General features: G+C 30.9%; 1 protein-coding gene across 1 annotated transcript in view; it reads right to left on the bottom strand.

The window, feature by feature from the left end:
- Positions 1–220: 220 nt before the first annotated feature.
- Positions 221–26,018, bottom strand: part of LOC126888085 (uncharacterized) — a 94,831-nt gene continuing 69,033 nt past the window's right edge. Inside the window, exon 3 of the mRNA XM_050656107.1 lies at positions 221–379. Coding sequence (XP_050512064.1) covers positions 221–379 — 159 coding nt within the window. The remainder of the gene's footprint in view (positions 380–26,018) is intronic.

The raw sequence follows: 26,018 nt of genomic DNA, 5'->3' as shown, positions 1-26,018 counted from the left end.
AATTCATATGTGTATTATTTTATTCTCTTTTGTCTATTCCTATTAGGAAGCCACTGAGAAATATTTTGAATCCACGAAAGTAAGTATTGATAGCTTAATTTAGCCCTGAGATTTACAATTTATTTATGTTTGATTTGTTTGATTAATGAGATAATTAATTGATTAACTAATCAACGTAGATCACAATAGTATATTGGATACACTATCCTCATCAACAAGTTCAAAAGAAACAGTCATCATCAGCAACCCGTACGTATCCACTGCTGGACATATGTCTCCCATAGCTCTTTCCTTCTTTCTCTGCCCTGTGCGGCTTGCATCCAGTTACTGAGTGATAACACGCTTCAGATCGTCGGTTCATCTGGTTGGTGGGCGTTCTCTACAAAAGAAAGAGTAACGTTAATAAAACAGATATTTGTAATAAACTTGACAGCTTGAAAACAGGTTAAGCTATATTCATTTAAGGAAACAAGGAAAACATTAAATTGAGAATTAGGTATACTCCTCGTCCCGGGCCCTAATCAACTTAAATTGATTTACAAATAAGGCATAATTAGACAAGGTAATTTTTCACGTTTTTAATATTGACTTTTCACTGCAACACAGTTACTTTTTACTGCAATACAAAAGCGATAAGAGTGAGATAGGTAATATTACCTAAGGATAAACATGGGGAACAGATGCTGATATTTAAGCCAATTCATTCAATGTGTTGCATCAAATACTTAACTGCATCATCATTATATTTATACACTGTTCTTAGGCTTCAACGTCATTCGGTAGGGATCTATGGAGGAGTATCACCAAGCCGCAAGCTCTTATCCCTTGCCGTACCGCTCCTCCATAGGCCGATCAGACGCCAGTTTATTCCAGACCAAGTCGTAGATTCTATTGAATTTTATACTACGGCGTTGGCCTTTTTATTAATTTCAAATGACCTGGCTGAGGCTCGAAACTCAATCGCAAATCCACTGAACTTGTCGATCGACTGGGCCTCAGCCAACTAAGCCGTCTAGACGGCCATCATCATTATGTTTGCATTTAAATTGCCAATGATCAATATCATCAGCATAACCATTGTAATTGCAAAGTTCTGATTCGAAAAATTGTAGTCCCTACTAGCGGTATGTCTTTGACAGAAAATGGAATTATTAAAGAAACATCTAACAAACATGGAATATATATTTCTATTGGGATAACTTCTGTGGGCAAAAGGTTTAGTGGGTAAAACAGAATAAATTTTGGCAAAGAGAGTGTAGCTTCGATTGCAGAAAGCGTACTACTCAATATCCCATTAGATCGCTTCTAAAGCTATTTCTGATCCTTTTAAGACTAACTCTTTAGAGAGGTGACAGACATTTGCTTTGTTATTACTGGAAATACCAAAGTGTCCCTTTGCTCAGATGAAACTTTCAGAAGAATGTTTTCCCAGCTGCTTTACTTGGTTTTCTAAAATTTGAGCAACAAAACTATTTTTAAATATATAGGTAAATGTTTACGTAACTTTTATAAAGATACATAAACTAAGAATAACACAGACCTTGAAACTGGTGTAACTACATCTTGGTGGTTACCTAGAAATTTTTTATTGAGAGCCCATTCTAGAACTCGATAAATTGCAAACATTTCTGCAGAGTATAGGGAGCATCGTTAATCTAACGAACTTTAGGAATTCTTTAAAGTCCATAAGGAAAAAATTTCATGTAGCTGTATACCATTAATTACAAAAATTGAAGAAAAAAAATCTTCTGTGTAAAAGGTATATTTATTTGAAAACCCCAATAAAGCCGTACATTAAAAAACAGAACGTTTTTGCTCTAAAGAGAGCATCATCAGTGTCCTTTGAATTTTTTAGTGGTTTGAAATATAATATGTTACTGGCAAAACCCGATTTAAGGATAAACTAGTTTGTTCTAAACGCGTTAGGATAAACTAGTTTAGCCTAGGCCAAACCAGTTTATCCTGATATTATACAGACTCTGCAAGACAAACTGGTAAAGCCTAGTATAAACGTTATAGTATACTTACAAACCCAAAACAAAATGGATAAACGGAATAAAATACTCTGAAATTGGATGTAAGATAATTATTTTTATTAAAACGATAATGATTCGTCGTTAAAACTAGTGGACAATTGGTAATACAAACAATCATATTATAAACAACCTCAATTATAAAAAAATATTATTTATTTTCTTATGGAGTGCTTTGGTAACACTTATATAATTGCATAGTATCATTGCCTTCTTGCACTTGCAAGTTTCAAACCCCCTTCTTCAAGATCCTGAAGAGATCTTTGTCATTATTTTTATTACAAAGCTGTTATTTTTAATTATTAACAATTATCGCTATAGTCCAGGATGTATTGTCGCCCCCGTTAGTGAAGATATTCCGATTCAATTTTTTGCACCAAATTCACTCAAAGAGAGTTCCTTATAACATATCCACAGGGTGCCGGGCGGTGCCGTGATAGAAAAATTGTTTAAATATTTTTTTTAAACAAATTCACAAAAATATTTTTTTTACTTCGACCAATTTTTTTTAGATAAAATTTGTGACATTCTGGGCAAAAAAGTTTCTTGTGATTTTTCTCTAAAATTGATTTTTTTCGAGTTATACGCGATTTAAAATTTGAAAAATACGAAAATGGCCGTAGAACTCGACAACAATCAATTTTAGAGAAAATCGCAAGAGACCTTTTTTGCTGAGAATAACCTAAATTATCTAAAAAATTATTTTTTGAATTTGTTTAAAAAAATTTTTAAACAATTTTTCCACCATGGCACTACCCAGCACCCTGTGGATGTGTTATAAGGACCTCTTTTTGAGCACGTTTGTGCAAAAAAATCTAATCAAAATAGTTTCGCTAACGGGTGCGACGATACAGTTGGACTATATCGCTAATTGTTAATAATTAAGAATAGCAGCTTTGTAATAAAATAATGACAAAATCCCTTCAGGACCTTGAAGAAAGGGTTTAAAACTTGATTTAGTCACTTTTTGAATTTCATAATAATAATTTTTAATCGAGTTATTAAGAGGAAACAGTAGCGATCAACAGGTAGCAAAAACGCGTTCCAAGATTGCGGCTGTAATTTTGAATATTTTTTCGAGATATTTGGCACACGTATTCGTAATATAATAAAGAATGGCGGTACAGAGCCCAATTTGAAAAATATATTAATATGTGGAAATTACTCTGTAATTAAATACAATATTAAAAAAACGAGCCTGTACCGCCATTAAGAAGAACAAAAAAATACACTTTCTTCAAATAAACTTTTTTATCCGATGCCTAGATTGTGTGTCATTTTGGAACTACTAATGAAATAAAAAATTTTAGTAGTTCCAAAATGACACAAAATCTAGGCATCGGATAAAAAAGTTTATTTGAAGAAAGTGAATTTTTTTGTTCTTCTTAATGGCGGTACAAGCTCGTTTTTTTAAAATTATATTTAATTACAGAGTTATTTCCACATATTAATATATTTTTCAAATTGAGCTCTGTACCGCCATTCTTTATTATATTACGAATAAGTGTGCCAAATATCTGGAAAAAATATTCAAAATTACAGCCGCAATCTTGGAACGCGTTTTTGCTACCTGTTGATCGCTACTGTTTCCTCATAAGCCGTGAAAATGGTCATTTTCGCATTGTTCAAATTTTTAATCGCATAGAATTCGACAACAATCAATTTTAGAGAAGAAGGACAAGAGACCTTTTTTGGTCAGAATGACCCAAGTTATGTAAAAAAATATTGTTCGAAATATTGTTCGAAAAAATTATTTTTGTGAATTTGTTTTAAAAAAAATTTTTAAACAATTTTTCGATTACGGCGCCTTCCGGCACCCTGTGAATATATTATAAGGACCTCTTTTTGAGTAAGTTTGTGCACAAAAATCGAATCGGAATAATTTCTCTAACGGGGGCGACGATAGAGCCCGGTCTAAATGCAAGAAGACAATGATATTCCGCAATTCTAAGTGTCCCAAAGCACTCCATGAAAAAACAAATACTAATTTTTATAATTGAGGTATAATTATTGTTTTTATAAAAGAGACACTGATTATTTTTTATATGATTTTTTGTATTTCTAATTGTCCATTAGTTTATGCCGAGTCATTATCGTTTTAATAAAACTGATAGTCTATTATTCAATTACAGAGTATTTTTTTCAGTTTATCTATTTTTTGTTTTGGCTTATATCAGTTTTACTATAATGTTTATACAAGGCCGTACTAGTTTAGCCTGCAGTGCCCGTATTACTATGAAGATAAACTAGTTTGGTCTAGGCTAAACTAGTTTATCCTATCGCGTTTAGGACAAACTAGTTTGTCCTAGACCAAATTAGTTTATCCTGAAATCGGGTTTGGCCGGTAACATAATTAGGTCTGGATCCCGCGTATGAAAAAAAAAGTCGATTAATAGCAAGCTGAAAATTTGTTAATAGCTTAAGGGTGTCTAGTCGGACAAACTTTGATATATGGGAACACTGGAACAGGGGAAGTTTTAATTGTGGAACGGGTTAAAATTTTGGAACGGTCAGACCACGAAAACGGCACATGTATTTTGTCCGACAGAACAGACTTAAACTCTCCGAACAGAGATTAAACTCTCATGCAAAAATGAGGCGCTCAGAGCAACAGTGGCCTAACCCACATCCCACAATTTTACCAAAACGCTTTGATTACATTAAAGTTATGCATTACTTAAGAATTTTCAGATGCAGAGTGGATCAAGCAACCATTGCTTGAGCTACTCTGCATCTGAAAATACTTAAATAAGGGATAACTTTAATGTATTAAAAGCATTTTGGTAAAATTGCGGGATGTGGGTTAGGCCACTGTTGCTCTGAGCGCCTCAAATCAGAGTGCTATTTATCACCAAATGGGCGTTTTAATGAGTGGAACATGTAGAATATGTCAAATGACAGGAATTATGACAGGTGATAAATAGCAGTCTGATTTTTGCATGAGAATTTAATCTCTGTTCGGAGAGTTTAAGTCTATTCTGTCGGACAAAATAAATGTGCCGTTTTCGTAGTCTGACCGTTCCAAATTTTTAACCAGTTCCACAATTAAAACTGCCCCTGTTCCAGTGTTCCCATATATCAAAGTTTATCCGACTAGACACCCTTAAGCTATTAACAAATTTTCAGCTTGCTATTAATCAACTTTTTTTCATACGCGGGATCCAGACCTAAATATACAGCACAACCGACTACAAATCTTGATTTTGGACAATTCGTAAAAATTTTGCATGGATTATCAAGCTGCTATCTGATGCTGAATATAAACTGGAGTCTCGTTGTCACAATTTGGGAAACAAACATTGACTTGGCATAGGAAACATGGAAATTCGATTGAGAAGTTAATTAACCTGAATAGGGTGCGTGTTTCTGAAAATATAATTTTCCTTATTTTCCATAACTTTTCCAAGATAACATTTTTCGTTATCACGACTTGCCGTTATGCCTTTTTTCCAGGTTCTTTATCGTGAAAATGACAAATTTTTAAGAGTTGTCATGTATAGTTCAAAATTAACACCATTAGGTCACCGGTAGCCCTTATTAGACAAGACGAAAACGGCGCGTTCGTTGGAAAAATATTCCCATGAGATTTTTTTGCATAATCACATTCGTCAGACACCCTAGAATAAGGTTCAAGAAGTCGCCCACGCGAAAAGTGGTACAAATTTTTTTTAACAATTTTTTTTTAATCAAATTGCAAAAATCAATATTTTGACCAGGACAAATTTTTTTAGATTTTTCGGACCATTTCGGACAAAAAAGGTTTCTTGTAATTTTTCTCTAAAGTTGATCGTGTTCAAGTTATAAGCAATTTAAAATTTCAAAACGCGAAAATGGCCATTTTTAAAACTTAATAACTCGGTTAACAATTATTATTTAGAAAGTTAGAAAGTGACTAAATCAAATTTAAAGCCCCCCTACATGATGCTGAAGAAATTTGTGTCATTAATTTATTACTAAGCTGTTATTTTTAATTATTAATAATGAGCGATAAGATCGTATTGACGCGGCTGTAAATGTAAGTGCGAGTGAGATGAGCCATTGAACTGCCTGAATGGCATCTCTATCGCACTCATTATGGACGTCCGCCTAATACGTGCATGGCGCTCATTATTATAACTTAAAAATAACAACTTAGTAATCAAATAATGACAAAAATTTCTTCAGGATCTTGTAGGAGGGGATTTAAACTTTGATTTAGTCGCTTTCTGATTTTCATAGTAATACATATCTTTTAAACGAGTTAAGCCTTGAAAATCGCCATTTTTCGTTTCTTTCAATTTTAAAATGTTTTTACCTCGAAAACGATCAACTTTAGAGAAAAATTATATATGATTAAAAAAATTGCTAAAAAAAATTTGGACCACTTTTTGCGTGGGCGACTTCTTGAATCTTATTCTGGAATGTCTCACGAATGTGATAATGCAAAAAAACCTCATGGGAATATTTTCTCCAAAGAACCCGCCGTTTTCGCTTTGTCTATATACCAACATTTTTAAAAATAGAGTCAATATTTTCTATGGATTCATAAAATTGTATAAGGTAGAAAATCGTCGCAACACATGCGATTTTCTTAACAAAAGGAAATTCAATTTTCCTGTGAAAGTTTCCTAGGAAACCGAGAGTTTTCACAAATTTTACTCTCATTGAGTGCTCACGATTTCTATCTATTTATCAAATTATCTAATTATCCAATTCTGTGCATTACCTCGATGTTGGTGCGACATGTTCGGTGCAGGATAAAGAAGAATGCGTCGGTACACCCACATTTCAAATGCTTCTAGTTTTTCATTTTTCAATTACAAATTCCACTAACATTATACTATCTCTGGTTCTTCGTACCCCTACCACGCTCTCTCTCTCATTTCTCTATCAACAGTAACTCCTTTTCTAGTGTTGATAAACTAGTTAAGAAACTTAGTTATACCTGCATTCCTAGCTATTTAAAATAAAAATTTATTGAAAACAAAAAACGACACCTGTAATTTAAATGACAACAAGTACCAAAGTACCTTAACAAAACTGTAAAGCAATCACCTAACAATATTTAATACCGTGAAGCAGACAAAGTAGGGATATCTTCAGCAAGAAATCGAGTAGGCCAGTCACGGTGAGCTGTTTGGTAGCGCACGAGTACCCATTTCTTGTTTTCTTCTTGTGATATCAACAGAGGTACCACCGGCGCGAGATACGCAAATTATAATACACGTAAGAAAGTGCATCTCTGCGCTCTATTTCTACATTTTTTTTATGCAATTTGGCTGTTATCTACATCCAACATTCCTGTGTATATTTCGGTTGATACAAGGTGGTGAAAGTACTTCTTGTGAAACTTTGTTGTGTTCTAGTGGAAGTGTTTTCTCGACTTTTTGGTGTTTATGACTGTTGATACATTGAGGATACAAATTTTTTTGGGAACAAGAATATTTTACTTGGTGAGTTTATATTTATATTTATTGGTAATATAAAATTAATCTATATGAATGCACTTTTACATGTTAAATGGAAAAGTTTTAAAAAACATTAATAAGGGTTACAAATTTAAATAAGTAAATTAAACATATACCTATATCGATACATTTCGTCACATTTTTGTATAGGAATTTTTTAAATTCAAAATTCAAATTAATTTACTGATGTAAGTTTGCCAATAGCCTAACTAACACACGTCAAAAATAAAAGCAGAAGAACAAGAATTATTAAAAAATCCTAAATTCTAGATACTTAAAAATAAAAAACACATATCAGTTTGACTTAAAATAGTTTAAAATTGAAGTTTCATATATTTCTCACTACTATTAATTATACTTTTAATTTGAGTTCTGTGACGACCCTTTAAGGCCATCGGTACATAATTCGCAAATATTTTACGGCTATCCCTACTTTTTCTATCTTTACATGGCAAATTACGTGTAGTAAACTTCACTGGTATGGATATGCAAACATTACTAGAATGTCATTCCACTTAAAAATGTCAAATATCTGTGGCAAAAAGTTTATCTAATGCCATCCCCTCTTTGTGAACACACACACACACACACACACTTGAAAATGTCATCATTAACTTAAAGAGATGGCTTTTGAATGTCCTTGGATAACTGTTATTTGTATAATTGCAAATTATTAATTCAGTTAATAAATGTGATAATTTTTTCACTAACTATGTATTCAGTGATTGTAATAATTTATATGTACAACAAAAACTAATACTCCATCGAGAAAAGAGGAAAAGTGTTGAAGTGATATTTTAATAATATATTGTTACTATGGAACGCATAGAATTTTGAACATCTTTAACAACAAATTACTTGGATCGGAGAATATATTATCCTGATGTATTCTCTGCTTGGATCTTCCACAAATAATACACAATAAATAACTTTTTATTAAGTTCACGTCTTAAATCCATTATTTATCAAATACACTATCAATATTATTTAATCAACAACTCAAATAAATATTCCCGATGCCATGTCGCCATGTCAAATATTTAAAATTGTCACTGATTGACACTGTCTGGCTGACAATATGCTGACAATATTCTATTGACTGAGTGCGTTGTAAGACAAAGATAGATTTGGAAAATATTACCACGGATATTGTGTTCATTTTTTTGGAATCCTAAAAAAACCAATAAATATTTTTGAAAAATTTAAACGCGGAATGAAAGACTAAATTATTACCGAAGGCCGAAAGTCCCTTAGAATAAATAAAAAGTTTATTTTGAATGAGATATTTGAAATTAAAAATCACCAGTGCACAGATAGTGCATTCGATTACATGAAATCAACCCCAACTCAAGAATATCCGTCACAAAGAAATCATAGCATGTGATCTGTCTTTAAAAAGACAACCACATGCAACGGTGACATTAAAGTTCTCGCGTTAGAGATCTCATAGTAAATCACGATTTTAAAATAAATTTGTTTTTCCTGGTTTTCCCTCGTGATTTACTATGAGATCTCTAACGCGAGAATTTTAATGTCACCGTTGCATGTGGTTGTCTTTTTAAAGACAGATCACATGCTATGATTTTTTTGTGACGGATATTCTTGAGTTGGGGTTGATTTCATGTAATCGAATGAACTATCTTTCAGTAAAGTCGTCCCAGGAACGCAACTCATAAATATTGGCAATATCATTTTAAAGTCTTCTACTTTAAAATGTATCATATGTATCTGAATTGCCGATATAAATGAGTCAAATTAAATAAATTATTAGAAGAATTTTTTTACTAAGCAACAACATTTTTGTTTATGTTAGTAGTATTTTGTATTTTGACAACGGCACCCGATTTGGGCGTCGAAACGTTAATAAAAATCATTTTTTAATAATATTGTGGCTTATTTCCCATTATAAATAGTTAAAATTGTAAAAATGCCACAAGAAAATAGCTTCAGAACAACATTTTTAAACTTAACCTCAAATATATGTTCTTAACAGAAGTCATTATTTTTGGTGCAGAAAACAGAGTTTGGTTTATAGGATACTTATAGCAATCTTTAAAGCAATAAATTTAGATTATTAGAGTATTAGATCATTGTCATACTTACAGCAAAGTTTTTTTATTTAGAATAAATGACTCGACAACTCAGGCCATAGGCATGGTACTAGTCCATGTGGTGAAACCGCTCCCGTCTGGAAAAATTTCTGATTCGGTTTCTTTGTGGATTCCTGTTCAAAAATGTCCCCTTTAAACAAATCCGAAGGGTGCCGGGCGGTATTTTTGGGCAGAAATTGTTTAAACAATTTTTTTTTTAAATAAATATCACGTTTTTTAAATAAATTTTAAAGATCACGTTCTTTTGGTCTCGAACATATATTTTTAGGTTTTTTGGATCATTACAAATAAGAAAGGTATCCTTTAATTTTTCTCAAAAATTGATAGTTTTTGAGTTATAGGCGATTTAAAATCTGAAAAATGAAAAAATACGCATTTGCGAGGCTTAAAAACTCATATTTAGATTAGTATTTTTAAGGGTGCCATATACTTAAATTAAAGATTAAACATTCAGCTTAAAGATTCTGAAGAGTGATCTCGTCTACCCTTAACTTATACCATTGTTTTTTAATTGTTAAATATGCGTGTTTATCCGATTTTTTTGCCGGTGCGGCGCGCTCTATTTCAAAAATCTCATATTTTCCTCCGAAAAATATTTTTTCTAGATTCTTTGGTATATTCTAAATAAAATAAGTTTCTTAAATTTTTTCTGAAAACTGAAGAGTTTTAAAGTTATAAGCGATTTAAAATCCGAAAAGTGCCAAAAAAACGCATTTTCGGATTTTAAATCGCTTATAACTTTTGAGAAAAATGTCAAGAAACTTATTTTACTTAGAATGTCCCAAAGAATTTAGAAAAAATATTTTTCGGAGGAAAATAGGAGATTTTTTAAATAGAGCGCGCCGCACCGGTAAAAAAATCGGATGGACATGCATAATTTAACAGTTACAAAACAACGGTTTAAATTAAGGTTGGACGCGACCACTCTTCAGAATCTTGAAGATGAATGTTTAAACTTCAATTTAAGTATATAGAAACCTCAAAAATATTAATTTAAATATGAGTTTTTAAGATTTTCAGATTTTAAATCGCTTATAACTCGAAAACTATCAATTTTTGAGAAAATTTATAAGATAACTTTCTTGTTTAGAATGACCCACAAAACTTAAAAATATATGTTCCGGAGCAAAAAAAACGTTATCTTTTGTATTTGTTTAAAAAAATTGTTTAAACAAATTCTGCCCAAAAATTCCGGCCAGCACCCTTCAAATTTGTTTAAAGGGCACATTTTTGAATAGGAATCCACGAAGAAACTGAATCAGAAATTTTTCAAGGCGGGAGCGGTCTCAACTATACATATAGTCGTAAGCGGACTCACCACAGTTGATTTCGCAATCAGATTATAGCGTAATGTGTTTGTTGAGTAAATATCTTGTTACTTAGTAAAGTCGACTTCATTTTACGTACAAAAAGACGCTAATTATATCCGAACGTCTGCGGTTCCTCCGGTGGGTGCCGGTCAGCAAAGTTTTTGTTGGATGAAAATGTGAGATTTTTTTAGCTGAAAATCAGTCAACTACATAACTCAAACAGCGATGCCAATATAACGAAACGTAATTTCCCTTATAAATAGGCAATTACCTTTATTTTAGAATAACAAAAATTCTTTAAATTACAAAATCTGACTTAAAGAGAAAGTATTATTGGCGATAATGACGAAAAAATAGACCAGGATATAGCAAAAATAGGAAGGAAATTACCTATTAAGATAATATTTATAAGTTTTAACACAAAAAGAGACTACGCAACTTAGTTTTTGTCACATATATTCTACATAAACTTGAAAGTGACTTAATTTAGGAGCACAACGAGGAAAGGTAAATAATGATTCGTGTTGTTTGTTTAGTAGTGAAGCAGGTTTATGTAAGAACGGTCGCGAACAAGTTGTACATACACATACTGTTAAACCGAAAGTGTGTTACTGGGAAATACAGCAGTTATTAATTTTACTGACAAACTTTTATTTATTATAGCGTGCCAATGATAAGGAGCTTTATATTAGCAAATAAAGCTAACAATGGAATGTAAGACAGGCATCAGACAGATAATCTACCAAGTAAATGATTCGAAGTCATTTTAGTGACACTTTTAATGATACCAAGCAATTGGATTTCTTAAAACTTAAGTTTTCACCCTATGTGACCGGAAGTCGAACTGAAATTCGATATTTGTACGAGTTTAAAATAGTACTCCCAATTGCAACTCTGAAACCGGAAGTCCGAGGTCAAATTTCTCACCTTTAAAACTAGCTTTTGATTATAAGCTCTTATTCGACATCTCGTTTGTCATTCTATCTTTTTTAATGCTGAAGGAGTTGTGTTCGCGAACACACAGACGGACGCACAGACAGACACGAACCGGAAGTATATATTTTTTCTCTTCTTGTTAAGGCACGTCGAAAAATATATAGCTTTATTTCGGCCACTTTAGAACAGTACTTCCTATTACAACTCTGAAACCGGAAATCCCAGATCAAATTTCTCAACCCTAATACCATCTTTCAGTTATAAGCTTTTGATTGACACGTCATTTGTCATTTTATCTGTTTTAATAACGGAGAAGTAATATTCGCGGACATACGGACAGACGGACAGACAGGCATGAAACCGGAAGTATATATTTGTTCTCGGCTAACGCGCGTCGAATAATACACCGCTTGTACAATTTCGGGGACTTTAAAACAGTACATCCGGTTTCAACTCTAAAACTGGAACTCCGATGTCAAATTTCTCACTAGTAGCACCATCTCTGGCTTATAAACCATTTCTTACGCCCATATTTTCTTCGGTAAATCTAGATCTATTGCTCCTACAAAAAAAGTTTCGTTTTTTAGTTTTACATTTGGCGAGATAGGAAATGTAATGTTTATTGTTTAAAAAATAGCAATAATTGGGACAAACCTGAAATAAATGGAGTTTTTCCTTAAATTTTTTTAAGAACACATAGTAAAACTGAAATGTGTGTGAAAATGTGCGTGAAAATTGTTGAAAAATATTGCAAATTTGTCAAATTATGCTTGGCCCAAAATAGGCACTTTAAAGTCATAAAATTATTTATTGCAAATATCCCTCTTGGTAATTATAATAGGTGTTTGAAAATATAACTAAAAAAAGATTAACATCGGATGAAAGAAAGCCGAGAAAATGTAATTTTTTGAAATAGCTGATTCCCTTTTGGCTCTGCGATTTAACTCCCCCCACCATAGCTTTAAAAAAATCCCTACTCTCCAAGTTGTCAGATTTAAATTATTCAAAGTGCATTTGAAAAGCTGAGTTTTTTTTTCTAAATGTAACAAAACTTTCGAATATTCAAATTGCTTATTTTGGGCCCAGCACAATTTTTCAAATTTGAAATTCTTTATGCGAAATCTGGATTGTAAAATTAATATGCAAAATTATTAAACCGATCCTAACGAAATTTAGCACAACTTGCAGTCGTATTATAACGATTTTGTAGGCAGTTTATAAAGGCTCTAAGTTATATTTAGATGTCGAAACAACTTAAAAAAAAACACCATATAGCTTAGCATCATAGTCCATGATCTTTAATTTTAATGACTCACCCTGTATATTTTATGTCATTTTAAGCTACTTAACGAGCTCATCTCAAAAAGTATGTTATGTGAAGTCTACTATGAATAATACAAGGTGAAACTTTTAAATTATTTAAAAATTTCGTCAAGGTATTAAATACAATACCCAATAATATTGATACCTACTTACTTTATAAAATTGATGTCTTTATTCAGTAAATTTGAAAAATGATACCCTTATTTAAAGTGTGAAAAATTATTAATTTAAAAATTTTATGTAGGTATTTAATATCTTGACGAAAATTATACATTGAAATTTTCACCTTGTATTATTACAAGTGCCAATCTTGTGCGAATCACTCTGTTATTGCAAATTAATCTTTAAACTTCAACTTGTTATTGTAAATTAATGTTTAAATTTTAGTAAATTGTATTTGTTATTGTTTTTATTTATGATTCTTGTAAGCTTTGTCTATAAAATTATTAAATTTTTCATGACAATAAAGCATATAGACTAAGAGCCGCTATAGGTGAAATTTATTAATCATTTTAGGCACGATGGGACCCTATAACTTAAATAGTAGAACCTAAAAGAAAAGGTTTGAACACTGTGCCGTCACTTTTCAGTGGCACATGCGTCGACAGTGGCGCATCAAACTTTCCACTTATGGACGGGATAAATAAATTTAAAGGTACCCTCCCTTAATAACAGAATTCAATTTTTTTATTTTTTTAAGTTCTATGTGATTAACACATAAGGTTCAGCGTAATTCTAACCCACCACCCCTTCCCCCTGCCCCCACCATCAAAAACTTCATTTTTCGTTTTTATTTTTTTTTGCTGGGATGCAATCAATTTTAAGATTTCAAAAAATTCACAGGCATAGTTGAGGCTTTTATAAAACATATTTATTTTTTACAGACCCGTAGGTAGAGTGTACATAACCTCAAAAAATAAAAAAAAAATTTTGAAAAAAGCGTATAACTTTTTTTGGGGAATAGCTGCAGGTCTAATTTTTTCTTAATCTTGTGTGTTTTATCAAACACTATATTTCTAATTTTTTTTTAGATTTTTCCGTAATGCTCACCACCTTCAAGAATCCGAAAAACTGCTTTTTGGGGGGGTTTTGGGGGATTTTCCCTATTTTATAGACTTCATAATATATCAAATCAATTTCGATTTTATAGGATATATGTAACTTGAAGTAAGTGAGTCCTTTAGAATATTTAAAAATGGGAGAAACACGTTCAAACCTCCCAAAACCCCCTTAAAAAACAGTTTTTTGGATTTTTGAAGGTGACCAGCGTTAGAGAAAAATCTGAAAAAATTTAAAAATATAGTGTTTGATAAAATACACAAGACTAAGAAAAAATTAGAGCTGTAGCTATCCCCAAAATAAAGTTATATATTTTTTTCCAAAAAAAGAATTTTAAAATTTTTTTGAGGTTATGTAAACATAACCTACAGGTCTATAAAAAGTAGACGTATTTTATAAAAGCCTTAACTATGCGTGTGAATTTTTTGAAATTTTAAAATTGATTGCATCCCACCAAAAAAAATAAAATCGAAAAATAAAGTTTTTGATGGTGGGGGCAGGGGGAAGGGGGTGGTGGCTTAAAATTACGATGAATCTTATGTCTCAATCACATAGAACTTAAATAAATGAAAAAAATTGAATCCTGGTAGTGAGGGAAGGTATTTTTTAATTTATGTATCCCGACCATAAGTGAAAAGTTTGATGCGCCACTGTCGACGCATTTTCCACTGAAAAGTGACGGCACAGTGTTCAAACCTTTTCTATTAGGTTCTACTATTTAAGTTATAGGGTCCCGTCGTGCCTAAAATGATTAAGAAATTTCACCTATAGCGGCTCTTAGTCTAATATTTCTATTCAATTCTAAACAGTGCATATTTGAATTTAAAAATTGACGCAGCTTATCGTTTTTTACAATTTTTTAAAATAATGACACAAACAATTTTATTCCATAAGTGGTTTCCATACATTATAATTTCAAATTTCCACCCTGTATTATTTATAATACAGCATACATAATATAGTTCATTGAAATCAGGTTTTTAAGCAGCTTTTAAAAATGTACAAATATATAGGGTATTCCCTTAAAAATAACGCTTATGCTAGGCTTGCGTGAATTATCTTGTACATGCGAATTTGTTTAAAAAGCGCGCATTTATATACAGGGTAGCGATAAAGTATGGAAACGGTAATTTCTCGGAAACCGCTAGAACGATTTTTATAGATTTTGGTGGGTAAGGGTCTTCTAATGAAGCCGATATTATAGTGGTAATTACATTGTTGTCAAATCTTCCGTTTTTCTGGATATCTAATGAACTTTCTTATTTTAAATGGAATACCTTGTATATTTTTTGCGTTTTGAAGTCCTTAAGAAATCCTGATTACTTTTCATTAGATATTCCCTATACCTAAATGGTATAATTTCGGAGTTATTGCTACATTTATTAAAAAAAAAAAAGATTTTAAACAAACTATAAAAATCATTTTTTTCGGCCCGGATAGACATTATTTTAGCATCTTTGGATTATTGCAAACAAAAAAGGTCTTTTGTCATTTTCCTCTAAAGTTAATCGTTTCGAGTTATAAACAATTTAAAACTGAAAAAATTCTAATAATGACGATAGTCTAGGTTAAAAAACACAAGTAAAAAATATTATTTTTGAAACTTTGAAGCACTTAAATTCAAGTTCAAAGCTCATTGTATCCGCTAGCGATAAGTGATTTGGTCTTCTTTCATTTTAAAACATCGTTTTTTAAATGTTAATGTAACCCGATTGCCTGTTCTCTCATATGCGCTTCATTAACAATTAAAAAAACAATATTTTAGAATAAAACGTGCCAAAAACTTTTATAGGGAGCTGATAGAAGAAAGTTTGAACTTGAATTTACGTACTTCGTAATTTTTAAAATTATGTTTTTTACTTGTGTTTTTGAACCTTAATTGAACCTTCAGTTTTAAATAATTGTTTATAACTCAGAAACGATTAACTTTAGAGGAAAATGACAAAAGACCTGTTTTGTTTCTAATGATCCAAAAAACCTAAAATAAAATCTGCTCGGGCCGAAAAAAAAAATGATTTTTATAATTTGTTTAATTTTTTTTTTATAATAAATGTAGCAATAACTCCGAAATTATAGCATTTAGGTATAGGGAATATAACATGAAAAATAATTAGTATTTCTTAGGGACTTCAAAACGCAAAAAAATACAGGGTGTTCTATTTAAAATAAGAAAGTTCATTAGATTTACAGAAAAACAGAAGGTTTGACAACAATGTAATTACCACCATAATATCGGCCTCATTATAAGACCCTTAACCACCAAAATCTATAAAAATCGTTCGAGCGGTTTCCGATAAATTACCGTGTTTCCATACTTTATCTCTACCCTGTATATAAAAATCGAAGGGTCTCAGCATTTTTTATGATTTTGTAAAACAAGTACAGATATAATTTTATTCCACAAGAGCCCTTCACCCTATATAAGGTGCATGGTGAAGTGACTCCAGCAAAAAAGTATAGATTCTTATGGAAATGGTCCAATTCAAAACAGATCTCCTCTGGACTAATAAAATAAAATAAATAATTCAGTTTACATCAAAATCTCAGTCTTAAAAAAATGTCACGCTACCGAAAATTAGTGTTTTTCAGGTCTCCCCAGGCTTCCAGACTTGCGTACGCCCTCGAATTACCCCGTCTCGGTCTGAAAAACACCACTTTCGGGTATTGTAACGTAAATTTCTATTTTAATCTAACTACTGACATATCTATTTTGGGGTTGTTTGTGCTTTATATAATTAATGTGTGTATCAAAAATATTGCATAGGTGAAAAGGTGAAAATCTTGTAACTGAAAAATTTGTATAAAATGAGTTACTTCGGTTTTCGCTTTAGAATAAGTATATCGGCACCTATTAAACAGCGGCAACGGTTACAGCTGGGAAAATTTCCGGAAGGCTTCCAGAAGGCTTTCCCAGCTGTAACCGCTGCGCTGTTTAATTTGTGCCGATACATATCTAAATAAAACTTCTGCAAATTCTTGCAAAAATGCTCACTATAAATAGGCATATTTTGGAAAATTGAAGAAATTAAAATAAGCAAATTCCTTTCTTTTGAATTAAGAATAGATTATATGTCCATGATTACTTCATTCCTAGGAGATTAGACCAATAGAAAGCTACATAAATACAAATTACAGCGATTATTTTTTAATGATTTTAACTTCCAATCGTATAGTAAGATATTTGATCACGTGTTTAATTCCGTCCAATCAGATTAAAATTATACTGAGAATTATCTACTGTAGAAAATTACCGACAGAATTTTTTTAAGTAGATTGTTTCTGTTTAATGCCAACCAGTTTCCTAGTTTTGACAACTGTCATATTTAAGGAAATATCCATAATATACGTATTAAAAAATAATCTTACGAATATCACACGACAGTAAGAATAAATAATAATAATAATGCTTCATTTTTACTCAAATTTGTTGTCATTGGGCAATAACCACTCGAGCCCTGCGGGCTCTCGTGTTTATTGCCAGACAACAAATTTTCGAAAAACTGTCGCATTATTTTCAATTTATTCTCACTCTTTTGTGATATTATACCCGATTATTTCATTCATAGGAGATTCTGACCAATAGAAAGCTACAGAAATGCAAATTAAGGTGATAATTTTTGATAATATCCCGTCGTTAAGCATATTACGTCAGATGCCCTTCGTTGCTAGGAAAAAATACATTCAGTGACATTAAGGTGAAACAGTAGCGATCAACAGGTAGCGAAAACGCGTTCCAAGATTGCGGCTGTAATTTTGAATATTTTTTCGAGATATTTGGCACACGTATTCGTAATATAATAAAGAATGGCGGTACAGAGCCCAATTTGAAAAATATATTAATATGTGGAAATTACTCTGTAATTAAATACAATATTAAAAAAACGAGCTTGTACCGCCATTAAGAAGAACAAAAAATACACTTTCTTCAAATAAACTTTTTTATCCGATGCCTAGATTTTGTGTAATTTTGGAACTACTAATGAAATAAAAAATTTTAGTAGTTCCAAAATGACACAAAATCTAGGCATCGGATAAAAAAGTTTATTTGAAGAAAGTGTATTTTTTTGTTCTTCTTAATGGCGGTACAGGCTCATTTTTTTAATAATGTAATTAATTACAAAGTAATTTCCACATATTAATATATTTTTCAAATTGGGCTCTGTACCGCCAATCTTTATTATATTACGAATACGTGTGCCAAATATCTCGAAAAAATATTCAAAATTACAGCCGCAATCTTGGAACGCGTATTTGCTACCTGTTGATCGCTACTGTTTCCTCTTAATGACAATTAATGTTTTAAAAATTATAAAAGTGATGACTTTCAATCGTCATATTATATTTATAAAAACTGTGTGTTTAATGGTACTTTGTACTTACATAAATAAATTACAATTAAATTTTGGTTTTGAACAGTTTTATTCATGAAATAATCGCAACAAATTGTACGCGATCTCTGAAATTAATATAGAATTTTTACTCTCGTGACATTTTGACATAAATTCACTCGCCTTCGGCTCGTGAAATTAAAACTGTCAAAGTGTCACTCGGGAAAAATTCAATAATTTCAGAGCTCTTGTGCAATTACTACTGATTATTTCATTCATAAGAGATTCTGACCAATAGAAAGCTACAGAAATGCAAATTAAGGTGATAATTTTTGATAATATCCCGTCGTTAAGTATATTACGTCAGATGCCCTTCGTTGCTACGAAAAAATACATTCAGTGACATTAATGACAATTAATGTTTTAAAAATTATAAAAGTGATGACTTTCAATCGTCAAATATTTATAAAAACTGTGTGTTTAATGGTACTAATTTGTACTTACATAAATAAATTACAATAAAATTTTGGTTTTTAACAGTTTTATTCATGAAATAATCGCAACAAATTGCACTCGATCTCTGAAATTAATATAGAATTTCAGAGCTCTTGTGCAATTACTACTGATAATTTTTGATAATATTCCGTCGTCAAGCATTACGTCAGATGCCCTTCGTTACTACACTGAATTGAACATTCAGTGACAATAATGACAATTAATGTTTTACAAACTTTCACAGAGCACACCAAGAAACAGGTTTAGCAAATATTCAGGTGAAGATATCAATAGAATATTAGTTAAAATTATAAATTATAAATTACATATAATATGTAAAAATTATACTCGATCTCTAAAATTATTACCTACCGACTTGTTGCCCTTGTGACACTTTCGACATAATTTCACTACCTAAACTGTGAAAATTTCAGTCTCGGAACAAATCGATAATTTTAGAGCTCTCGTGCAATTACTACTGATAATATTGGGATAGTATACGCTTTTAATGGTTCTAAGCTCTTAGTATTTTACATATTATGCAATAATAATATTATATTACGCAACGAGCATTTAATGATGGTCATTATGAAGCGAGTATGAGGGATAAGAAACGAGCCGTATGAGGCGAGTTTCTTATAGAGTACGAGCTTCATAATGATAATTAAATGCAAGTGTCATACGCTATGAGCTCGTAGGTAGAGGGGATAATTAAAAATTCGCGAGCGCCAATAGTGACAAGTCTGTAAGCTTTTACTGGAAATTTGACATAAATGTCAAAGTGATTAATTTAAAACATTGAAATTAAAAACATTAATAGGAAATAATATTAGTTGGTCAAAGCTGTGGTGTATATTTTTACCGTAAATATACTTACATTTTAAATACTGAATTTAAGTTTTTTTAATATTTCGTAATATGTAATTATAAATTGATCTAAGCGCCATCTACACGATAATTGTGAAAGTATCCGAAGTGAGAAATTAATAATAGAACGTTAAAATGATTAGCAAAACCTTTAAAAAATCGATTACAATTTAATTACTTTTTTGCGTTGTAAATATTAAACGATAACAATTAAATAATAAATTTAAAAATTACCGGTGAAAGTTGCATTAGTAATCCGCTAGAAGCGACACCAGCGAAGCTCAGAGCGTATACACTATTTTTTCTATGATCATTCACAACAAAAATATATTCAAATTTATTAATTTTGTAACGCAAACAAATTAAGTAGTTTGTCAGTGTGACAGTTTGTTTACATATTGAGAACTGTCAAAACGTATGTATCGCGAATGCCATATCACGATTCTATTGGTTAAAAGTCTGTAATTTAATGAAAATCTGTATCATAATGGTAGGGGAGCCCAAGAGGGGGTTTTTGCAGTTACTCGAGCGCGTCAGATTAGCATATGGGAGAAACCTGGTACCCTGCAGATGTACCTCTAACATATATTGGCTCTTAACACAGGGGAGTTCGTTAAGGGGGGCCCGAAAAAAAAAATCTATCCTTAAAAAAACTCGAAATTGTCAGATTAAGATAAGGTAAGTTAAGTACATGCAAAAGAGTGTATATTTAAAAAATCTGACGATTTGAGCCTGGCGTAAGGAAATGGGTGAGTCCCAAAGTTTCACAAGAAAAAAGCGAGTATTTAGCGAAATGAATGACAGATCGAAAAACTAAAAAATATGTGCCCAATATTTTTTAAAAATCTATCGAATGATACCAAACACGTCTTCCCGCGGAGAGGGGTGGGGGGTAAATTTAATATTTTAAATACGAATCCCGCGATATTTCGCGAAATGAACATCAGATCGAAAAACTGTAAAATACACTTATTCAATATTTTTGAAAAATCTATCGAATGGTACCAAACACGACCCCCCATGGATGTGGGGTGGGGGGTTACTTTAAAATCTTAAATAGGAGCCCTCATTTTTTTTGCAGATTTGGATTCCTTACGTAAAAATAAGTAACTTTTATTCGAAACATTTTTTTGAATTATGGACAGATGGCGTTATAATCGGAAAAAACGATTGTTGGAAATGGAAAATTAAATTAAAAAATGGCAAGCGCCCACTAAAATGGAAAACTTTACTTAACTTTTTTTGGTTTTAGGACCTACTCTTCACAACCCAATAGGTCCCCAAAGCGCTCGAGTGACTGCACATTTAGCATACTTTGCTCCCCTACCATAATGAAGTTCATTATGATACAGGTAGTGACATCATAATTGATATATTATAGTATGAGAACAGAAAAATATAAATGCTGATCCAATAAACTTTCATTATTAGTTCCCATATCTTTAGTTAAGAGTACTCAGATTAAGTTAGGTAAAAATAGGTCGCTTAAACCAATTCAGTTGCACAGTTGTTTATTTACTTTTCCATTATTATCAAAATTAAAGTATACTTGTTCGTAACGTTTTCGGACCTATAAGTTCATCCTCAGTGAACTCTTATACATACTTGCTTCATAGCCCCAAAACCAAACAGTGGTTGGATTTAAAACGCAATTTACATTGCTAAATTGTAAAATTGAAACGGCTTAAAGCCGATGAATACATTAACATGAATCGGGAATATGAAGAATCTCTACACGAACAAAATCAATCAACCATCTTGGTCTACATACGTCTGCCAACAAAATAACTATTTATAAATCTATTTATCCGTTTTAAAACGAATATTTATCTGATAAATAGACTCATAAATAGTTACAATATGACGAACAAACAATAGAATAGAACACATGCCTAGTTAAAATTATACTCAAGTAAGCATCATTGATGTAAAAACAATGGCATATCAAAAAATATTTATTGGCATGTTCGTAAATTATTGTTACATTTTACGAACGTGACTGAACTATAAAACATTTATTACCACTCATTAGCTTGTAAATTAAGAAATAACTCTTTAGTTGTTGTTTTTGCGAACAAGTTTAGCTGTCAATTTCCGTTCAAAACAATATAGTCCAGGCTGTATGCACGCCCCAGTTAGGTAAATTATTCCGATTAGTATTTTTTACACAAACTTACTCAAAGAGAGGTCCTTATATCAAATCCTTTATTCCAGACATTTTTTTCAATTATGGATAGATGGCGCTATAATAGCAAAAAACGATTGTTGGAAATGGAAAATTAAATTAAAAAATGGAAAGTGTCCACGTAAATTTATTAATTAAATTAATTAAATGGATTATTAATTAAATGGAAAAATTTACTGCTGTAAATAGTTGGGGGAGATGGTGTCACCGTGTCTAATTCCTCGCTCAATTCTATATATATCGGTAATGTCATGGAGTTTAGCAGATGCTGTTGGATCTGTTGTCTTCAATTCTTCCTGTGTTCTGCCCAGTTGCATTTTAACATGGCAATATTTTGGATTACTTCTGTTACTTTCGATCATCTTACATCTTCAATAAATTTGCGATTGCTGGAGCTTAATGTGGAGCATTCTCAGCTCCATAGCTCCCTGAGTCACTTTTTTTGAGTCATGGCAGGGTCAACCTGGCAGGGTGCCAGGAGGTATCGTGGTCGGAAAACTGTTTACACCTTTCCTTTAATGTTACTGGGAAGGAACAGGTGTAACTATTGCTGTTTACTTTCCATTTATTTTATTTATTTATACAAAACCATACAAAAACTTAAATATATTTTTTTGTGACGTTAATTACTGAAAAGGTACAGGTGTACCTAGGTATAGACACCCCAGCAAGTTTCGGGTGGGTGTTTTAAAATTTAAAAATTAATATTAAATTTAGATATAATGGGTTTCCCTTTTACCAAGGATATTTGCCTATTACCATATGTTGGGCTTGCAATGCAGTGCATCATAAAAATAATCTTTAAAATAATAATAAAACCATTTAAATCTATTGTAGGTACATGTGTATTACCTTTTAGGAAATCGACGTATTTGTAATATTTATAATATTTTAGGTAAAATTGCCGGTATTATAAAGGTTAAACAATTTTTTTAAACAAATTCAAAATATAAATTTTTTCACTTCGTACAATTTCTTATTCAGATTCCTTGGTTCATTGTGAGCAAACAATTTTGTAATGAATCTCGTGTGATTTTTCTCTAAAATTGATTGTTGTCGAGTTATACGCGATTCAAAATTTTAAAAACGCAAAAATGGCCATTTTCAGTGCTTAAAAACTCGGTAAAGTTGTATTTTTTAAATGGAACACCCTGTATATTAAATCATTTTTGAATATATTATTTAAAAATATGAAAAATTTGTAAAAGGTCTTATAGGCCTGAAGTTAATAATTTTCGAAATATTTACATTTTTATTGAGAAAAATGGTAATATTTATAGGGTTGTGGATTATGTTTCCAAGGAAATAAAAATTTAGGTGATAGGTCAAAGTTTTTAAAATATAGTGTTATTTTTAAATCATTTAATATTTTTTACTTTTAGCCATAAAATATACAGTGTGATCACTATTTGCAAATACAAAATTTTCTCATTTTTTTTAAATGGGACACCCTGTATATTATTTTTGCGTTTTGTAGTAAATATTACAATTTTTCTTTTGGTATAAGGTTGTATGTACCTAGCGTGTTTCGTTTTGTAGATATTTAAAAAAAAACTATAGATTTTACGTTTTTGCGGATTTTTTATTTATAAATTTTTTTGCAAAAAAAATAATTATAATCTGGTTTTAGAAACATACACTAAAATATAAAATATGAAAATAAAGACGTAATTAAAAATTAAAATAAATCGTATGCTAGTACAATTCAATTGAATTTAATAACTTTAAATTATTTTACAAAAAATATTTTACCCTATTAATGAATCCATAAATTAGTTACTAAATTTAATAAACAACCAAATTTTAAATCAACCGTAGTAATCCTTCTACCGCAGCAACTTTCCTGTACCAAATTAATTGTTAGTTATATTGTAATTACGAGTAAGATCAGTTAATAACTTTTTAATTTACCTACATCTTGAAAACGTATAAAGTATACTTTGAAACAAATGAACGTTATGGAAGTATACTAAGAAGCAAATATGTAGTATACCCTATTCCACGAACATACGCCTGTTTTGGATTACTTCGACAACGAATATTTTACTGTGCAAAATAAGAAGAACGAAAGTAAATTGCAAATTACATTGTTGTTTATTAGAATAATTATTAGCGCCATTTACTTTCGTACTTCTTATGTTGCACAGTAAAATATTCGTTGTCGAAGTAATCCAAAACAGGCGTATGTTCGTGGAATGGCCCATATCTATGTACCTACTCGTGTCACAAAAGCTGGTAATAATTTCTAATGGTTTCGCCCAAAACAAATATCATATCCAAAAATTTTTCGGTTAAAAAATTAAAATTTACAATATAAAAAATTGTTACAAAAATTGCAACTACAAAAGTATTACCAGCTTTTGTGACACCAGTAAATACTATTTATATTAATAAATAATTTGGCTGATACATTTAACAATTCATTTGTTTCAAAGCATACTTTATAATAATTTTTATATTCTCAAGATTATGTAAGTAAATTTAAAAGGTAAATTAAAAGTACATATAACTAAATACAATTTAACTAACAATTAATTTGGTACAGGAAAGTTGCTGTAGTAGAAAAATTACTACGGTTGATTTAAAATTTGGTTGTTTATTTAATTTAGTAACTAATTTATGCATTCATTAATATGGTAAAATATTTTTTGTAAAATAATTTGAAGTTATTAAATTCAATTGAATTGTACTAGCATACGATTTATTTTAATCTCTAATTACGTTTTTATTTTCATATTTTATATTTTAGTGTATGTTTCTAAAACCAGATTATAATTATTTTTTTTGCAAAAAAATTTTTAAATAAAAAATCCGCAAAAACGTAAAATCTACAGTTTTTTAAAATATCTACAAAACGAAACACGCTAGGTACATACAACCTTATACCAAAAAAAAGGTTGTAATATTTAATACAAAATGCAAAACTAATATACAGGGTGTCCCATTTAAAAAAACTGAGAAAATTTTGTATTTGCAAATAGTGATCACACTGTATATTTTATGGCTAAAAGAAAAAAATATTAAATTATTTAAAAATAACACTATATTCTAAAAATTTTGACCTATCACTTAAATTTTTATTTCCTTGGAAACATAATCCACAACCCTATAAATATTACCATTTTTTTCAATAAAAATGTAAATATTTCGAAAATTATTAACTTTAGGCCTATAAGACCTTATACAAATGTTTCATAATTTTAAATAATATATTCAAAAATGATTTAATATACAGGGTGTTCCATTTAAAAAAAATAAACTTTAGTTCATACCGTCGTTCTGACTCACCCTGTATAATCAAAAATAATTTTAGAATATAGACCTCTTTGATACACATTAGTTTTGTTATAAACATTTTTTTGTATATCTTATAGTTTAGCCGTAATCAAAGAAAACCAGAGGTTTGGCGCACCCTGTATATGCTAAACGGTGACCTATATGGAATTCGAATCGAGTTGGGGGCACTTTTCATCATCTTACCCAGCTAGGCCCTTTTAGAAACATGGTATTTTTCTAGATAAATTACTACACATTAGATTGTTGAACAATCATTGTAATATAATGTTGTCTTAATATAACATTAGATTTATTGCCTTCACATAACTATAACAAAACATACAAACTCAGTCTACGTCTGCATTGTGCATTCAGCGCGATAATTGAAATTTTGTAACTGAAGGAAAAGCTTTGAAGCTTAGGTTAAAACGTTTAATTACGTTTGGAAACTGCATGTAAACGACGTGTTAAATTAGATTTCACTGTCAATAATTTGATATTTGACATATTAGAGAGTGGTGCTGCTGGAAAGTGATCGTTGAAAAAGGATCGATGTTTGATATTTTCCTATCGTGTTTCCAAGAAGCTAAAAATTGTACCAAACAGAGAGTTTTTGAAGCGAAGCTTTTATATTGACCTAATAATTTT

The sequence above is a fragment of the Diabrotica virgifera genome, chromosome 7 (genome assembly GCF_917563875.1).
Source record: "Diabrotica virgifera virgifera chromosome 7, PGI_DIABVI_V3a".
Taxonomy (NCBI): Eukaryota; Metazoa; Arthropoda; class Insecta; order Coleoptera; family Chrysomelidae; genus Diabrotica; species Diabrotica virgifera.
Note: the sequence above shows the minus strand (reverse complement) of the source record. Positions and strands in the feature narration are given on the sequence as shown.